The sequence below is a fragment of the Labeo rohita genome, chromosome 10, assembly GCF_022985175.1.
Source record: "Labeo rohita strain BAU-BD-2019 chromosome 10, IGBB_LRoh.1.0, whole genome shotgun sequence".
Lineage (NCBI taxonomy): Eukaryota > Metazoa > Chordata > Actinopteri > Cypriniformes > Cyprinidae > Labeo > Labeo rohita.
Genome location: NC_066878.1, coordinates 27,693,648 through 27,713,965, shown reverse-complemented (window position 1 = coordinate 27,713,965; position 20,318 = coordinate 27,693,648). Strand labels below are relative to the sequence as shown.

At 35.0% G+C, this 20,318-nt stretch overlaps 2 protein-coding genes across 6 annotated transcripts in view; one reads left to right on the top strand and one right to left on the bottom strand.

Moving 5' to 3' along the window:
• The window catches only part of zfyve16 (zinc finger, FYVE domain containing 16), a 28,847-nt gene extending 22,361 nt beyond the window's left edge, over positions 1-6,486 (bottom strand). For all 3 annotated transcript variants that reach the window (XM_051120944.1, XM_051120946.1, XM_051120947.1), the window contains exons 1-3: positions 6,326-6,486; positions 5,332-5,445; positions 1,513-3,449 (exon numbers count right to left, since the gene is read on the bottom strand). In XM_051120944.1, the coding sequence (XP_050976901.1) occupies positions 1,513-3,449; positions 5,332-5,401 (2,007 nt within the window). In that variant the 5' untranslated portion in view covers positions 5,402-5,445; positions 6,326-6,486. The remainder of the gene's footprint in view (positions 1-1,512; positions 3,450-5,331; positions 5,446-6,325) is intronic.
• Positions 6,487-9,754: 3,268 nt separating this feature from the next.
• Positions 9,755-19,590, top strand: marveld2a (MARVEL domain containing 2a). 3 transcript variants are annotated; one of them, XM_051120192.1, is made up of 9 exons: positions 9,755-9,916; positions 10,521-10,575; positions 10,671-10,786; positions 13,014-14,167; positions 15,026-15,061; positions 16,157-16,308; positions 16,403-16,574; positions 17,342-17,392; positions 18,932-19,590. In XM_051120192.1, the coding sequence occupies exons 4-9, from the start codon at positions 13,064-13,066 to the stop codon at positions 19,049-19,051; spliced, it is 1,635 nt and encodes a 544-aa protein (XP_050976149.1). In that variant the 5' UTR covers positions 9,755-9,916; positions 10,521-10,575; positions 10,671-10,786; positions 13,014-13,063; the 3' UTR covers positions 19,052-19,590. The 3 variants fall into 3 exon arrangements, with proteins under 3 accessions (XP_050976149.1, XP_050976148.1, XP_050976150.1); XM_051120191.1 differs by lacking the exon at positions 10,671-10,786; XM_051120193.1 differs by lacking the exon at positions 10,671-10,786 and having other exon boundaries at positions 10,521-10,609.
• Positions 19,591-20,318: the final 728 nt, after the last annotated feature.

Genomic DNA, 20,318 nt, shown 5'->3' with positions numbered 1-20,318 from the left:
TCAACTACTACACAAAGTTACAAAGTCACTTTAAGAACTGAAGCAAACACATTATTAAAACTCTAATTAAGTTCATATATGCCAAATAAACGCTGACAGGGTGATCAGGATCCAAATGTAAAGTGGTTTATTTTTAAATAATGACTGACTGTACATCTTGCTTATTATGAGGATACTAACCTGATAAATAATAAATGGACATGAAATATTGATCAGAGTTTAAAATAAAATACAATAAAATAAAAGTTTGGCGTTTTGTGAGATTTCTTTTTTTAATACGTAATATATTTGTCTAATTTTTTTGATTAAAAATGTACAGGTAAAATCAATCAGGGTTCAGTTTGTATCACGCTTCTGTGGTCACAGGTTCGGTTCAATAAATACTTAAGCGTGCACTAATTAGATTGATTTGAGACAGATATAAATAATCAATTTTGTAACAATCTTTTTTTTTTTTTTTTTTACCAGGTGTTTACATACATCCAGCCATATTGCGCTGTAAAATACATCATAATACTACTGCAGTTAATTATTATTATTATGAATGTATTATATCAATACATTAAACATTTAATTACTAAAGTTCACATGTTTGGGGCAGTTAAGATTTTTTTTAAATGTTTGACTTTCCTGCTTAGCAAGGCTACATTTATTTGCTCAAAAATACAATTTAAAATAGCTGTTTTCCGTGTAAATATATTGTTAAAATGGCATTTATTTCTGTGACCAATGCTGAATTTTCAGCATCATTACTTCAATCTTCAGTGTCACATGATTCTTCAGAAATCATTCTAATAGGCTAATTTGCTGCTCAAGAAACATTTTTTATTAATTTAAAACAGTATTTTTTTCTGAATTCTTTGATGAACAGAAAGATCCAAAGATCAGCATTTATATGAAACAAAAAGCTTTTCTAACATTATACACTATGCCATTCAAAAGCTTGGAATCAGTATATGTGGAAAAGAAATGATAGAAATTAATGCTTTAAATTGATCAAAAGTGATGATAAAGGCATTTATAATGTTGCAAAAGAGTTCTATTTTAGATTAATTCTACTCTTCTGAACTTTCTATTCAGAGAAACCTGGAAAAAATCTACTTGGTTGTTTTTAACATTTTAATTACAATAATAAATGTTTTAGAGCAGCAAATCAGAATATTAGAATCATTTCTGAAGGATCATGTGACTGGAATAATGATGCTAAAAAGTCAGCTTTGAAATCACAGAAATAAATTACATTTTAAAACATATTCAAACAGAAAACAGTTATTTTAAATAGTAAAAATATTTCACAATTTTACTGTTTTTGCTGTACTTTGGACCAAATAAATGCAGGCCTGGTGAGCAGAAGACCCTTCTTTTAAATACATTAAAAACGTACTGCTCAAAAAACTTTTGACTGGTAGTGAAAATGTATCTTTCATTTCTTAAAAAAAAAATTGAAAAGTAGTGTATATATTTTTTTTTTTTGCTGTACTCGCTACTGACACTGAGAGACAACAAACTTACCTTCCCACAGGCTCTGCAATGATGTCTCCTCTTGGTAAAGGTAAACTTTTGGTCACAATTCATGCAGTTAGGAGCCTCAGAGTCCGGCACCCAAGGGGGCTGCTTTGACCCCAGACCCTCAGCCTCGTTTGCTGGTGGATCAGAACTCTCTCCTGGGTATGGTGGAGGCTCTGAAAGCTCATCATGGCCGTAACCAGGATCATATTGCTGATAAGAAGGAGGTTCACAGTTATTTTCATCCTGGTTGGGAGAAACCTGCGAACCATTCTCCGCAGAAACACCTGGCACATCAGGTTCAACATGCCCGGTTCGGTGTCTTTCAGATGGAGGTCGTACGGTTTGGTTGGACAGCTGCTTTGGTCTCGCCCCGCCGTAATTTGAGTCTTGGTTGGGGACGCAAACTGATTGAATCTCAACAGGGCTGGTTGCATTTCCGTGGCTAATAGTTTGCGAGGTGTCTGTCCTCAGCGGACTGCTCTCCTGAGATGAAGAAGAAACGTTCGAACTTTCGCTCTCCTCCAGATATTGAAGTGAACCATCGCTCTCAGGAGAAGCAAACGTCTCAACTTTACAGCTCTGCAGCTCCTCATCTAAAAAGCCTTCGCCGTTTCCATTAAATTCCGAAAAACCGTCATCAACGAATTTTTCCGCACCTGCGTCAGTGTTCACACCCTGACCCATCAGAAAGGCATCCAGCTCCTCGTCTGTGACCATCATCACCGTCTGGTCACTTTCAGGAAGGTAATCATTGGCGATACTGAAATCGTAGGAATAATTCGGGCTTTCTGAATAGGGCGGAGATGGGTTGCTTTCACACAACTCTTTCTCTGTCGGCGACAGGTTGCGTTTAAAGTTTCTTTCAGGGTAATGGCCCGACACAGCAGTCGCCCTTTCTGTGTTCGACATGATTTGGACTAGCTCAGGTTCATCTTCAGGTGAGGAATCAGGCCTGTTGGAGGAGAACGGAGGTGTTGGTTCTTCTAACGGAAGAATTAACTCTTCAGCCTCTTGTATCGCTGAATTTCTTTCCAGTTCAGCATCATCTTTGGTTTCAGTCACTGCTGCCTGTGGGTCTAAAGATGCCACAAGGGATCCACACATAGATACGGCCATCGGCAAGCAAGATAGAGAAGATTCCTTCTCTGAAGGACTTCCAGTTGAATCCTCTGGATTTTTGACACTAAGATCTTCAGACAGTTGGGCATCTGTTGGGTCTGGTTGGAGCAATACAGCATGCTCTTCACTGGTTGCTGAAATAGCTTCATCTGTAGAATGAGGAACTGAATTACTAACATCTTCCTCGTCCACCAAGACCTGTTCTGAACTGTTCTGATCGTTGGAGTTTGATTCTTCAGGACAAGAACTTTCACTCAGATTGCACTCCAAAGGAGTGATGTTACTTGAACCATGCGAGTCACCAACAGCTGGTAATATGACATCCAGCAGACTGAAGGAGTTATAATTAATCTCAGAGTCTTGTTTTGGTAATTCACCAGGGTTAGAAGCATCGACAGGACTGTCAAAGTCCACCAGCAGCTCCTCATTAGTTTGTTTCTCAGGAACGTCCAACTCTTTAAAGTCCTCCTGACTATCAGCCTGCTGATGATTTGCAGAACCCGTATCATTCACCAGATCACACACTGGCTTCAGCGAACGGTCTGGACAGGGTGGAGCCGAACTTTTGATGCTTCTGCTGTCGACGGAGGACAGGAGGTCCACACCTGTGAGCGGCCGTTCATTTGAATAGGAATCTTTTTGGTTTAAGGTAATACTTTGTGATGTAAGTCCATAATGCAGAGCATTGACATCTGGGAGTGTTTGTGAGACTGTGTGTTGCTCTGGTATGAAGCTCTGAAGGTCCAAATGGTGACTAGGGACGATCGTGGAGTCTGGACAAGGAGGGCTTACAAATGTGGTGGGCTGGCACTCAAGCTCCTCTGAAAATAAAGTGAAACATCATATTAATTTATAATGAAGCTAACATGAAATCATCAATTATAATAAAACAATCAAAATAAATGTATAATCATAAAACTGGCAAAAATGATAAGATCAGACAACATATATAAGATATATTGTTGCACGTTATATACACTACCAGTGAAAAGTTTCTGAAAAGTAAGAATTTAATGTGTTTTTTTAAAGAAGCAGAGAAGTAAAGAAGATCCAAAATACATCTAAAGCAGTAATACTGTGAAATGTCTTTACTATTTAAAATAACCGCTTTCTATTTGAATATATTTTAAAATGCAATTTATTCCTATGATCAAAGCTTTTCAGCATCATTACTCCAGTCATCGGTGTCACATGACATTTTTTTCAGAAATCATTCTAATATGCTCATTTGCTGTTCAAGAAACATTTTTTATTTTATTTTTTTCAGGATTCTTTGATGAATAGAAAAATCGAAAGATCATCATTTTATCTGAAACAAAAAGTACATTTTTTGTTTACCAAGAAATTACATAAATTAATACTTTTATTTAGCAAGGATGCTTTCAGTTCTTCAATTCTTTCAATTCTTTCAAATAATCAACAGTGATGATTAAGACATTTGTAATGCTACAAAAGATTTCTATTTCAGATAAATGCTTCTCTTCTAAACTTTCTATTCATCAAAGAAACCTGAAAACAATTCTGCTCATCTATTTTCAAAATAATAATAATAATATATTTTAGAGCAGCAAATCAGAATATTAGAATGATTTCTGAAGGATCATGTGACTGGAGTAATGATGCTAAAAAGTCAGCTTTGAAATCACAGGAATAAATTACATTGTGAAATATATTCAAATAGTAAACATAAATTGTAAACATTAAAACAGAAAACGGTAATTTAAAATATTAAAAATATTTCAAATACATAAATATAAAAATATTTCACTGCTTTTACTGTACTTTGGATCAAATAAATGCAGGCTTGGTGAGCAGAAAACACTTCTTAAAAAAAACATTAAAATCTTAACTTTTTGAATTTTTTATATATATATCTATATATATCTATATATATATATATATATATATATATATATATATATATATATATATATATATATATATATATATATATATATATATATATATACATACATACACACACATACATACATACATACATACACACATATATACATATAAACATACATATATACAGACATATATACATTATATATATATATATATATATATATATATATATATGGCAAATATTATTGTAATTTAAAAGAACAATTCTCTGCTCAAGAAACATTTTTGATTATTATCAATACTATAAACATTTGTGATGTTTCATACTTTGGCGGTTTGGGGCAAGCAAAATGAACTCAGTTTCAACACTGATAATAATACGAAAAAAAAAATTATTAATAATTGAGAATCAATAATAAATAAAAATAATTTAGCAGCAAATCACCATATTTTTGTGACACTCAAGACTGGAGTAATGATGCTGAAAATTCAGCTTTGTCATCAAAAGAATAAATTTGTTTTTTAAAACATCATGAAATACATATATTTAAATATTTAACATAGATTGAGAATAGTTATTTACATTTTTTAATATTTCAGAATTTTTCAAAAACATAAAAACTTCATTATTCCAAACTTTTGTCCCATAGTATATAGCACACACACTTAATTTAAGTTAAGCAACCAACATGATATTATAAAACTTATGATATAACTACAAAATATGGAATGTATTTTGAACTTAGTGACCGAATTTACATTAACTCACCATAAAGAAATTGCTGTGCCCATTAATTCTGTGCAAAATTCAAATTCGTAATACTGTATTATCATGAAAGCAAAGTCTCAAACCTGCATTGAGTTCAAAGTCGTCCAAAAGCTTGTCCAGGTCACACACAGCAGCCTTAAAATAACTGTCCATCCTAGGACGGGGTACGATACACCTCACTTACCCCTGCAGAGAAACTGGGGCAGATGAGACAGAACCACAAGTTAAAAATCATACCTTTCTCCCCCACCAACCCAAATCTGACATTTCTCCTACTTGGAATATGACTTAGTAGTTACTGACCCTGATGACAAAATAACAAAACAAATAGACGAGCTTTTCTCAATACTCAAATACAAATAAGTTAACGGTTGGGACAAATATATATGGCTACTGCTCAATGTTGAATATTTGTATAAATGTAAGATTGAATATTTTCAACATCTAAATTCACAGTTAATGTTTCACATGTTTAGTTTGCTGTGATTTACTAAAGTGAAAAATGGAAGTGTGATTTCTCCAGGTCTACAGTGCAAATCGCAGATTTGACAAAGAACACATTGTAAACGATACCTTATAAAGAAAAAAATATAAATACAAAAACAATACACTTAGAATATGGTAACTAACGTTAGCATTTCTCTGTCATGAGCTACGATATCAATCTTTGTTTCGAAAGGGCTGTTAATTATTCATCTAAATGAACAGGATAATGTTCACTTAGTGCTTACTAGTCTTCTAATTTTCAATATTAATAATAACACCATAAATTAGCTAAAATAAAGTCTCTAATTACCCATATGATTGTCATTTACCAACTCACTGCATTGTCTAAAACGAATAAAGCACACCATTCAACCCGTTTAGCACACAATAATATAGCTTTCTTAACTTCAACCCTTAAATATCAAAAATAAACTGTCACTTATTTTCATAAAGTTGTATTAGCTGTTCAGTTATCATTAGCAATCTGCTAACTAGCTTCTAGCCGTTAGCGTCTAACCACACACAAACATAAATACAACCAGGGTGACTGGAATATTATTTTTTACGATATCATTTCGCTTCGTTAGCTACCTTAATATGTGTCATTGTCCAGTCGTCCTCCTCTGTTGGCTGTATTCAGACCAAATGTTAATGTATTTCACTGTTAGCAGCTAGCTAATGTTTTCTTTTTCCTCAGTAAATTCCACAGTCGACTGCGTGAGCGACCATTTCCACCCGGCGCAAGACTCGCTGTTTAAAGGGGACGCGTACTATTTTTTTCCACACTGAATTATAAACCCTCATCAGGGAAGCATCGTATTTCATTTCTGACAGGAATAAAAATGAGTCTGTGAGAGAATGAAGTATAACGTGTTTAATGGATTGTACTATTGTTCATTAACTTACGAAACGTCTTTTCGGGGGGAAAAGAACTAAAATACATAAAACAGTTTTGAAAGTTGTGAGTGATTAGCGAAATTACATGATCTAGTGCATTTATAAAGACAATAAATCATTCCATCACAACCTCGTTCATCCACGTTAAATTCGAATGTCTTAAGTTATAATTTAACTTACTATTCTTAAACGCGAAAATAAGCCTGTGGGCGAGACTTCCGGTTCATAGCTGCTACAGGAAAATAAGGAAGAATAACAACTTGCAGGAAACGGTAAAACTGTTTGCACTACAAACCAGTGTGTTCATAATTAAGATAATACATTAAAATAATATGGTAAAACACACCAATTTGCAATATCAAGCAGTAAAACGAGTTGTGTTGTACAGTTAAAAATAGCTGGACGAGACTGGCAGCCAGACCCATAAATTTTACAATTTTACCACTTTTAAGGAAAAATAATGTGGATAAAAACATTATTTCTGAGTGCCCTTTGAACTTTCAAAAACTTTAAAATATTTTTTCTTGTGTATGCAAACATTAGAGAAAATATTAGACTAAGGGAATTCCAGTTAACGAAAATATGTTGTAAGTTAAAATGTTTTCTTGCCTATGCAAATGTTAAGGGAACATTTAATAATTTTGCAAACATTATTAGAACCTTAGTTTTGAATGAACATTCTAAAATAAGTAACATTTTTAAAATGTTAAACAAATGTCCAATTAACATGTTTCATTTTAAAAAGTTCCATAAATGATGTATAAATGTTTTTGTGCTAAAAAATGCTAGGTTAAATACATACTAGGTCTGTGTGAAATGGACAAACCCAGACGGGGTTGTTTTGATCCAGCGGTTGGGTTAAATATTTAACCCAGGCTTCTAGGTAGTTTTATTTAACTCAACTACTGCTTAAAAATAACCATATGGGTGGCTTGAAATGAACCCAAAATAGGTTGTAAATTAAAAACCAGACACATAATTACAACACTCAAAAAATGCTGGGTTAAAAGCAACCCAGTTTGGGTTATTTGGCAACCCAGCGCTGGGTTAAAATTGTTGGGTTATTTTGACCCATCTGGTTAATGTTTTTACCAAACATGCATGGTTATTTTATTTAAGTCAGCTATTGTTTAAAAAGTATTATATTGCTGGCTTAAAATGGACTTGAACTTGTGTGAAAAAACACACAGAATTACTAGAGGCAACAGCAATAATCAAAAGATTAACATTTAAAATTAAGCAAGAACACATTGACAAAATACAAGACAAACTGAATTTATTTGGGTGAATACAGCATAGGTTACAATATTACATACATTTAAACTTGTTTAACAAGCATTTTAGACATAAAAAAATGGGTAGTAAAAAATAACCCAGCGTTAAAAATGACCCAGCAACTTAGTTACAGAAAAACGATTCAGCACATGGTTAAAAAATATTTAAATAACTCAATAAAATGACCCAACAAGTGGAACCCAGCACCTGGGTAAAAATATTAAAAAACAACCCAATAAAATGACCCAACAAGCTATACCCAGCATTTGGGTAAAAAAAAAAAAATAACCCAGCATTTTTTTTAGAGTGTAGAGGCATCAGCAATAATCAAAAGGTAAACATTTATTAATAAGCAACTTAAAAATAATTATTTAATATTTATTTAACTTATTAATAAATGTTAATTTCCAACCTGTTCTGGTTCATTTTAAGCAAGAAGTGTAGTAATTTTAAGCAATAACAATAAAACTACCCAGAAGGTTGGGTTAAACATTTAACCAAACCGCTGGGCCAAAACAATGTATTCACAAAACAATCACTGGGTTTGTCCATATTTCACCCATCACTGGGTTGTTTTTAACCCAGCATTTTTTAGAGTATAAGACTATTAAAAACCACACAACTATTATGGGTATTGGAAGAATGTTTGTTCTTAAAGATCAAACCATTAGCAAAAGTTCTAAAACTGTTCCCTTTTAGCTGGGATGTTCATGTATAATACTTCAATATTTTATCCAGTTTTTATTTTTTGTTTATTTTTAGTGATAACTGCAACAACACAAATACACAGACCATTTAAAATTAAAAGTTAGTCCTTAAGAGCATTCAGCTGTTACTGAACGATTTCCTATTCATAGTTAATCATTGCCATGAGGTGGACCATAAAAAGACAATAGTTTGCAAATCACTCAGAGTGTTTTAGCAGTATGACACAAGAAGGGTGTTGCAAACGTTTATTACAGATCATACTAATTTGAGGCACAAATAACTAATGCTTTTCAAACTTTTAATCTTCTTCGTCTCAATTTTTTGGGTTGCAAAAGAGTTTTGTTTTCACCTGAACAATACTATACCTTGTTCTATAGCAGGTACTGAATATATTTCCACAGATTCTTCCTCTATGTGCTTCTTAAGTTCCTCAACCTACTGAATACAAAATGGTTTCCATGTGTCAGCTGAAAGTCATTGTCTCTTGTCTTTTCAAGTTTATCGATACTTGGAAATATATAAGATACTTGGAAATGAATCACACTGACAGCACATGAAGAGATAACTCTTGTTTACAAAGTAAACACAATAAAATCAGCATTTTGTTTTTCCCAGAAAACAATGCAGAGTAAGTAAGATGTGACTGCACAATACTGATGAATTGCAAATGTGTCAATCACAGAAATTTAGGTCAAACCATTGTTTAAAAAAAAAAAAAAAACAATAAAACATGACATAGATTGAAGCTGGCACCACAACATGGCACTCCCCATATCCACTTTCTGATTTGATTATAAATGGCATCTTTATAGTATAAGAGGAACCACAAACTCTTCCTGAAGTGAGTCACGTGTGTGATTTATTCAGTATATCTTTGTTCAATATTGTTATTATTCCCAGTGTGCACGGTTATTACTACTTTACATTAATAATTACATAAGTAATGTATTATATTATTCTATTGTGTACACCAAAAAAAGAATACAGGCTACCTGTCCATGATAAAGATCATGCAAATTATGTCACCTGGAAGTCTGCGCATTTTCAGCGTGACATTAGTCACCAGTTTCAGTCAATGTCGTCATTGATCTTACAACCTGAGAGAAGCATAAAGTAGTTCATAATGAATTATGAGAGCAGATCAAAGTTTCATCTCCCTCTTCAGGTAAAGTCTTCAAGTCCCTGCTGACGTCACGCGCAGGGATAGGCTGCGTCACGTGGTACAACTTTCCAAACCTGTGTGTGTGCTTGTTTTCCGAAAAAAAATGTAGGGAAACAAAAACCTCTTTGAGAGTGGAAAAGGTAAGACGAAACCATCCTTAAAGTTGATCATTTAATCCTTATGTGTTATACCCTTATGTTTTAAAACTAAAATACATTTCTGAGGATGTGATCGTTGTTGTTTTATTCTAAACACATCTGTATGTCAGTGCGGTTGTTGTTATGTTGTTTGGTTCTAGTTTACTAAGCGTTCTTGCGCTTTATATTTGTAATATGTCTTAAATAAAGCAGATATGTTACTTTTGAATATGGATCTACGCACTATTTAGGATAAATAACAAACATTTTCTGTTGATCCCGCGTTCACGCAGTGCAACATTGTATCAGTTTAGCATGGAATGTATCAGTAGATACATTGTAGAATTTTAAATGTCGCGAACATGTTGTATTATTCATTACTGCTAATTAGTTACATTGTTGACTTACTGCCAGCATTCCACAAAAAACGACGTACTATGGTATTTATATATATCATACATATATTTACCATGTTCAAAAACATGGCATTATTTTGCTACCTTTTAGTACTTTTTGTTAGTCTCGTATGATGTAGATGGCTTTTCATGAATGTATTGATTGCCTATATTAATATATAACTTTATCACTTCTTGCTATTGCCTTTCAGGCCTTTGGATTGACATATATCAAATGAAGTTTTACACACTAAACTCAAGGCCAATGTAAGTCTTGCTCAGTGAGAAAGGCGTGTGAAAGGTATTCTATAAAAATGTCTTGTTTTCTTCTCATTCGTAATGCTTTTCTCTTTTTTCATTAGGTTAACTATGCTTAAGGAAGAACGTAACATGGAGATTGTTGTTTTCTTTATTTTATGCTGTTGACGCAGCGTTAGTAGTCTATGATTACCCAATCAGACGTCTAGTTCTTAACCAGGCATGTTCATATCTGTCTCTGTGGTTGTCTTGATTTTATCTGTGTCGTAAATGTTTGGGTTGCAGTCGTATCTACTGTGGGTTTAGAGTTAACTCTCTTGCTAGTGGATGACGGGTTACTGTTTCAGTCGCTGCTATGTTCAGGTTACAAAGTTGGACCGCCTGACCTGGGGAGCACCTGTGTCCGAGAACATATATTGTACATAGTTTAATATATTTGAACATTTATCACTCGTCTTTGGAATACTTGGTTACTCGTAGGATTACACAGTCAAATATTTTAGCATAATTATGCTAAAGCGTATAATTGACCCACATAGCAGTTCTAGTTTCTGACTCTACACTATTGCATACACGTACTTAAAATATGATTCCAATTAGCCTTAGACACTGTTGCTCCTCAGGAATTTGTTTCTTGTACCGCTTCCTGGTATCCCGAATGGTGGTTGTGTGTCGATTTTCTCTTATCTGCTTTGGAAAAGGGTTTTTGCATAATATCTTCATGCTTTAGCTTTTTCTTGCACTCTTTCACTTGTAAAGAGGCATTTCCTGCAACATAAGTGGATAAAATCATCAGTGGGTAGAAGAAACAATATGCAAGCAGACAGTTTTGAATATTTTGCTACAGTTTATATTTATATTTACATGGTCTAGCACACAATATCTACTCTATAACAGTGGTTCTCAACTGGTTTTGCTTGAAGACCCAGGATTTACATTGCACATCAGCTGATGTCTCTAAACTGTACCGTAACTGATGCAGAAGTTAGCAAAAATGCATTTAATATGCAACAGTGTTTGATTGGATGCACTTCCTTTGACGTCAACAACAAAGGTTAGGGAAATTAGGAGTTCCTCCTATTTGAAAGTTAATAAATCTACTTGTTTGTTATCTTGGCAAATAGACAAAAATAAAATGCAGATGCTTGAACAACTGTAGAGTAGGTTTGTTGCAAAAAATCCAAATCTTAAACTTAAGCTTTGCTTACTTATAGTCATTTGCATTGTTCAGGACAGACCTGGGTCACAAAACACCAGTTGAGAACTGCAAATCTACGAGAACTAAAACTAGTTTCCTAGATCTTTTCCTAAACCTTTTTGCTTCATGTTCCTTTAGGTATAATTGCATATTCTGGAGGGGACGCCATTCGTCATTGTCTATAATAGTGGTTCTCAACTGGTTTTGCTTCAAGGCCTAGATTTTTACATAAAAGACTCTCACTCTCTACAGACTCCAAACTAGTCATTTGCATTGTTCAGAACAGACCTGTGACCTGGGTCACAAACCACCAGTTGAGAACCACTAATCTACAAGAACTAAAACTAGTTTTCCAGATCGTTTCTTAAAGGAGAAGTTCACTTTCAGAACAATAATTTACAGATAATTTACTCACTTGGTCTTCCAAGATGTTCATGTCTTTCTTTCTTCAGTCATAAAGAAATTGTTTTTTGAGGCAAACATTTCAGGATTTCTCTCCAAATAGTGGACTTCAATGGTGCCCTTGAGTTTGAACTTCCAAAATGCAGTTTAAATGCAGCTTCAAAGGGCTCTAATAGAACCCTAAAAAAATGGACAATTTATATATTTTTTAACCTCAAATGCTCGTCTTGTCTAGCTCTGCGTGAACTCTGTACAATTAGGGTATGTAGAAAAACACCCATTTCATTTTCTTCTCTAATTTCAAAATCATCCTACATTGCTGCAGAAGTACTGACCCAGTGTTTACGAAGTGAATGCGCAAAGAGGGTCACACCTTTTACAAAAAAAAAAGGTAAAACATAGGACGATTTTAAAGTTGGAGGAGAAAATGAGATGGGAGTTTTTCAACATACCCTAACTGTAAAGAGTTCACACATAGCTAGACAAGCATTTGAGGTTAAAAAGTATATAAATTGTCAATTTTTTTTTTTAGAAAATAACCAATCGTTTTGCTAGATAACACCCTTCTTTTTTGGCTGGGATCGTTTAGAGCCCTTTGCATTTAAACTGCATTTTGGAAGTTTAAACTCACAGGAACCATAGAAGTCCACCATACAGAGAACATTCCTGATTTTTTTTTCCTCAAAAAACAATTTTTTTTTTTTTTTTTTTTTTTTTTTTTTTTTTTTAACGACTGAAGAAAGAAAGTCATGAACATCTTGGATGACAAGGGGGTGAGTAAATTCTGTAAATTTCTGTTCTGGAAGTGAACTTCTCTTTTAAGCCTGTTTACTTCATGTTCCCCTAGGGATAATCGCAAATTCTGGAGGAGTTTCCATTCGGCGTTGTGTCCGAAACATGCCCCACTACTACGACGGATCCTCAGGCTCGCTTCCGAGTCTTCACGACTTGACTGATTACAGGACATCTGACTCTTTATACTCCGAACCACTTCCACCACCTCCCCTACCGGACCAGCCACCGATAGGCCCTGAATTTGACCCTAGTGGAAGTGAGGACAACGAGGACTCGGCTATCGACATCAAACCCGTCCACCGTTTCATCCCAGACTCATGGAAGAACTTCTTCAGGTCCAGCAGCAGAAGCAGCAAGCTGAAATCAATGTTGGGTTCGAATGAAAAGAACACGACCACTAACGGCGTTCGTTGTTCTCCGCCGCACTCGCCGTCAGTTCCCGGTTCCTATCGCGACCCGTACGGCGGATCCGGAGGCAGCTATAACTCGCGTAAAGAGCGCGAAGCAATGCTGTTGGGCGGCAACCCTGTAGAGTCTATTGGTGGCCATACAGCTTTGACATACAGCGAAAAAGTTGAGGAATACAACCAGCGCTACGCCTACATGAAGTCTTGGGCTGGACTTTTACGTATTCTAGGTTGCGTCGAGCTGCTTCTTGGAGCAGCGATTTTTGCTTGCGTTTGTGCCTACATTCATAAAGACAATGAGTGGTATAACATGTTCGGATACTCGCAGCCTGGTGGGGCTTACGGAGGAGGTTATGGAAGTTATGGAAGTTATGGAGGTTATGGAGGCAACGCCTACTACACCGGACCCAAGACGCCATTCATCCTAGTAGTGGCGGGATTGGCGTGGATAGTAACCGTTATCATACTTGTCTTGGGAATGACCATGTACTATCGAACTATCCTTCTGGATTCAAGTTGGTGGCCTTTAACGGAGTTCTTCATAAACCTGGCTCTGGCGATCATGTTTTTGGCGGCAGGTTGTGTGTATGTGAATGACACCATTCGAGGTGGACTCTGCTACTATCCGTATTTCAATAACGGCATCAATGGCGCTTTCTGTCGCACTGAGGCTGGGCAGACGGCTGCCATTATTTTCCTGTTCTTCACCATGATTGTGTACTTGGTCGGAGCCATAGTGTGTCTGAAACTGTGGCGGCACGAAGCGGCTCGGCGACTACGAGAACGTAACGGGCAGGAGGTGAGGTTTCTGTTTCTATTGCATACTATATACCAAAACAGTGCTATTTTAGTATCAAGATGCTATTTTAGTATCAAGTTTTTTATTGTTATTTTGAATGTTATTTTTGTTTTACTTTTCGATTTTAATTTTTCTTAAAGTTTTAGTAAGTTTGCTATGTTTTTGTCATTTTTATTAGGTTTTCTTTGTGTCTGTAGTTTTAAAAAAAAATTTATTTCAGTTTTTATTTAGTACACTGCGACAGCGTTTTAGTGGCACATTTTAGAGAACACAGTCGGAATGTTTTGAGAATAAAGTCGGAATGTTTCGAGAATAAAGTCGGAAAGTCGGAATGTTTTGAGAATAAAGCCTGGAATGTTTTGAGAATAAAGCCGGAATGTTTCGAGAATAAAGTCGGAATGTTTCGAGAATAAAGTCGGAATGTCGGAATGTTTCGAGAATAAAGCCGGAATGTTTCAAGAATAAAGTTGAAATGTTACGAGAATTAATTCGTAGCAATTACAAGATTTTTTTTTTTTTTTACGTGGCACTAAAATAAAAAAAAAAGTGAAACTTTGGCAACTTTGGAAACTTTGCCATTTAGCTAAAATTAAAAAAGTATATTTTATTATTTTATTTTCTTATGAAATAAATTATTTTTAATGTATATAATCATATGTTTTAGATTTAACTATAGTAATATTGTACTAAACAAACAAAATCATGATGTCGTACTTAGTTAGAACACTTGTAGATTTTTATATATATATATATAGCTGTTAATCATGATGTGTCATTGCCAGTATCACCAGTATCAGTTGTAATAACTCTAATATAGTTGCAAAAATGAATAAAACCACCTCCACTTTTGTTTTATAGATGCAGACAAGAGATTCTCCTGCTGATGTGCATTTGGCAAGTATTTTCTATTTTGTGTCTGTTCTCATGTTAACCCATGGTGCATTGCCATCTGCTATATGACATTTTGCATGTAGCCTTTCCTGGAAACCAATTTGGCGACTAACGTAACAAATTGTACAAATTATATACATATTTAAAGGTGAAGTCCACTTCCAGAATAACAATTTACAAATAATTTACTCACCCCCTTGTCATCCAAGATGTTCATGTCTTTTTGTCTTCAGTCGTAAAGAAATTATGGTTTTTGAGGAAAATTTCAGGATTTTTCTCCATATAATGGACTTCATTGGTGTCCCGATTTTGAACTTCCAAAATGTAGTTTAAATGCAGCTTCAAAGGCTCTAAACGATCCCAGCCGAGGAAGAAGGGTCTTATCTAGCAAAACGATTGGTCATTGTTTTCGAAAAATATCAATTTGAATGAATCTTTAATGTGACTCGGGAAGAACGAGTCGTCTCAGGGAGTGATTCGCTCAGTCACGCATGCACAACATCCTAGTAAATCCTGAGTAAATTATTTGTGAATTGTTGTTCTGGAAGTGGACTTCTCCTTTAATTGCATGTTAATCCATATGTTATTCAGTTATTTCAGAGGTACTTTACTTAATCCATCTGCATTCCATGTTCAACATCAACAAACAAGCATCAGCATGAATCTTTACACAACAGAGTGCTGCAATGATGACTATTTCTATTTTTGTAGACCAGCCTAAACATTAGCATCACCCTGGTTCCCTCGACAGAAACCCAATAGGATTTACCTGTTCAGTGATGTTTAATATCTCTGACAGCCTCTGTAGTCCCATTCAGCTACGTGTTAGCCTTTTTCAAGACAATTGAAACCTTAAAAACAATCACAACGGGGGTATCACTGATGTAACCACAGACCTAATTTCAGACATTTCACCAAAAACCCACTGACATCGGGACAATTAAACCAGAAGTGCTAAAATGCTTGTTTCTGGGTATTGGCCTGCAGTGCTCTATTAATAAACATTACGAAGGTGGGTGGGGCTTAGTAAAGGGTCAGTATGTGATATGGTCACAGAATATTTCTGATCATTTTATATCACTCTATGCTCTCTAACAGGTTGTTGATGGTGCAAGGGAGCCGATGCCAGTCTCAGCGCCGGTACAGCACACACAAACTGCCGCCCCTGCTGCCTCCAAGCCCAAAGTTGTGAAAGGCCATATTCCGGCTGGACTCGCTCCTAAACCTGTGATAATGCCGGACTACATTGCGTGAGTATTTGCTTAAAAGAGAACTCACAATATGACCTTGATGTACTTTTGCTCTATGATTAGGCTCACATTTGTGTTTGGTCTTCCCCTGCAGTAAATATCCAGCTATCCGAACGGATGAGCAGCGGGACCAGTATAAAGCCGTTTTTAACGACCAGTATTCTGAGTATAAAGAACTGCATGTAGAAGTTCAGGCGATACTGAAGAAGTTTGATGAGATGGATGTGATGATGCAGAATTTGCCGCAAAACCCCACCAGCCACATGGTTAGTTGTAATTTAATTTTATTTACATTTTTCTCTGTGCTTATAAAAAAGACTTATATTATTAGAATGTTTTGCTTTCTTTTTAGCTTTTTATTAATCACAGAAATTTTGAAAATGGTATCACAGGTTCCAGAAAATTTAACAGCACAGCTGTTTCCAATATTGATAATAAATCAGCATATTAGAATGATTTCTGAAGGATCATGTGACACTGAGTTATGATGGTGACAATTCAGCTTTGATCCACAGAAATAAATTATATTTTAAAGTATATTAAAATAGAAAAGTGTTATTTTAAATTGCAATAATATTTCACAATTTTACCTTTTTTATATTTTTAATTAAATAAATGCAGCCTTGAAGAGCATAAGGAATTTCGTTAAAAACAAAAAAATCATTTTGAACGGCAGTGTATTTTTTTCATTTAGAATTTTTATTTTTTTTTTATCTCAATTTTTTCGTGTTGGATGTTAGGAGAACATTATACAAATGTTTTGATGCTTCAGCTTTAGAAATTGCGACTTGCTCTTTTTAAAGGTACTGCAGTTTATATTAATAAATGCCACAGGGTTGAATGCGTAGCATGTTTACTTTTTTTTTTTTTTTTTTTTTTATTTAAATCTAGTTGTCTAATAAACCTGGCATTGCATATTGTGAATATTGTTTATTCTTTTACACACTGCATTTGTTGTAAGTTGCTTTGGATAAAAGTGTCTGCTAAATGCATAAATCTAAATCTAAAAAAGATCTCTTATTTTTGATCTTAGGAGCGTGATCGCATCAGCAAAATCCTGCAGGAATATCAGAGAAAGAAGATGGTGAGTTACTAACATTCATTCGACTAATGGTTTAAGAAAAACAACAACCGTAAAACTTTTTTTTTTGTTTAAATACCTAACAGGCCATTCTGTCACTTGCAGCATCATAGATCTGATAGCGTTCGCTGTGTGATTTTGTTCCTCATACTTCTGTTTTGGGAATTTAATGTTGAATACATTCCACATTAACATTCATGAGGGTCAGATTGCTATTCTTACAGTTTAAACCATGCACAAGTGTACACTTGATAAGCGTTAATGTTGGTAATTTGGTTACATATTCACCTACCAAAAGTGTAGCACTCTCAGCTCAGTTGAACATATATTACTATATTTAAATCCTTTTTATTTTTTTTTATTTTTTTTAAATCAGTCTGCAAGTCTGCAGATTCTGTGTGGGCCTTTACAGGCTGGTAGGTTTTGTCCTGCTGATTTATAACATTGTGAAGTGTGAGAGGAGTGAAAAAAGGGAAGGAGGATGAGGAAGGGGCGGAGGCTGATTTTCCCACAGGATTTGGCCCATTGTGTATTTTCAAGAGGAGGAAATAACTGTAGTCACTCAGACCATCCGTGGCTCCTCTATAAAGACCGTTTGAGCCATATTTTGAGTGATAGCACAGGAAAATAAACATATCATGCCACAGTCAAGACATGCAGTTCTGTTTCTGTGTTTTTTTTCTAGCACCTCAAACAAACTGGACTGAAGAAACATTAACAGTGCATTTAAAAATGAAAATGTGCTCACAGTCTGGCTATCCAAGTTGTAGATGAGCTTGTTTCTTCATCAGATTTGGAGAAATGTAGCATTCCATCTCTTGCTCACCAATGGATGTGAATGGGTGCCATCAGAAAGAGAGTCCAAACAACTGATAAAAACATCACAGTAATCCACAAGTAATCTACAGCACTCCAGTCCATCAATTAATGTCTTGAGAAGCCAAAAGCTGTGTGTTTGTCAGAAACAAATCCATCATTAAGATATTTTAGCTATTGTTTCAACCATTGTTTTAAGCTAAAATATAAATCCAATCCATAATACTGCTTGAGCTAAAGAAAAAGTTGTCTCATCTGAATAAGGAGAGAAATACGCAAGATCAAGCACCATTTAGAAGCAAAAACTGTTCCAAACTTTTTCACTGGAGGAAGTGTTACTATGGATTATGATATACATATTTTGTCTTAATGATGGATTTGTTTCTTACAAACACAACTTTTGGCTTCTTAAGATGTTAATTGATAGACTGGAGTGGTGTGGATTATTGCAATGCTTTTATCAGCTCTTTGAACTCTCATTCTGACGGCACCCATTCACTGCAGTTGCTCCATTGGTGAGCAAGTGATGGAATGCTACATTTATCCAAATGCAACGCCTGAGGATGAGTAAATTTTCATTTTTGGATAAACTATTACTGTAAAAACTAGTTGTTCAGCTTGCTTGTAGAATGCAGTTGAACCAATTTTAATAACGGTTATTGAGAGAGCATTTTGTTCTCCCCCTTCATGGTCTCATTTATGTCTACGACTGTGTTTTGTTTCAAGGATCCTTCATTTCTGGAGAAGAAGGAAAGATGTGAGTATCTGAAGAGCAAACTCTCGCACATCAAGCAGAGGATTCACGAGTACGACAAAGTCATGGGCTGGAACGACGGTTACGGCTGAAACTGGCAGCACTTTGTTCAATCCTGCTCAGACGGTCCTTCATTTTCATGGGACATCGTATTACACTGAACATGTGACCACTGCATCTGCAGAGCCATGCTGGTCTGGATTTATATTACAAACAGTAATCCAATGAGGGATCGATAACTTGCATGCTCTTAATGTACGTGCTGAGCCTTGAGCACTGACTGAAAATACTTTCTTTTACATTTTATATTTCATAATGCTGACTCAAAGTGCATGAAATGTAAAAAAAAACACTGTTTTCAGTTTGTGTATGTATGCAGATCTGCAAATCTGATTTTATGCACTGTTCAATTCATTTTTCTACTACTGTGTTGAAGTTCTATATTTGATCTGAAACAGCCTTGTCCTTTTATATTCAGTGTTGTAAATGCATTTTGACAAATCGAATATGTGATTTATATGCAAATACTGTAAAGAGTGAAAAGTCTAAGCATTTCATGCAAATTTGCTGTAATTGAGATAATCTTTTAATAAAAAAAAGTCTGGTCAGGGTGCACTTTAGACACAACAGAGCAACTCTACAACCCCATTTTTTTAATGCATTTATATGTCAGAAATGCAATAGCAAGGATGCATGTTTTCTTCAGTTTGTTAAATTCGCTTCCACTGGGTACAAGGTGCTTAAAGTGCTTTTTTTTTTTTTTTTTAAAGTGAAATTTACGGCCTGGAAAACCTTTAAAAATAACAATATTCTTTAAGAAGTTCTTGAAAAGTGCTTGAATTATTGAAAGAAAGAATGTATGTATCTATAAGTGTTTAATTTGTTATATATTTTTAATATATTTTCACACAAAATTCATGCAATTCAAAAAACATACTTTTTTCGTTTAATTCAGTTAATGTCATAAAACCAGCGAGCTAAACCAGTTAATCTTTAAATTCGCATATCGCGATCGTTTGATCGGGACTTCGGAGCGGGTTCGTGAATCATTTCGCGAATTAAATAATTCACGATTTGTATTCGAGTTATGATCTGAAATGATGGTTCGCAAATCATTATTCAGATCGGGACTTCGGACTGCATATTCCGAATCATTTGATTCAGATCAAGACTTCGTACCGCGTATCGATGATCATTTGATTTAGATCGGAACATCAGAGCAGGTTCGTGAATCATTTCGCGTATTGAATGATTCGCGATCCGCGTTTCGAGTCCTGATCTAAAATGATGGTTCGCGAATCATTATTCAATGGAAACTCTGGAGCGCGGACCGCGAATAATTTGATTCAGATCAGACTT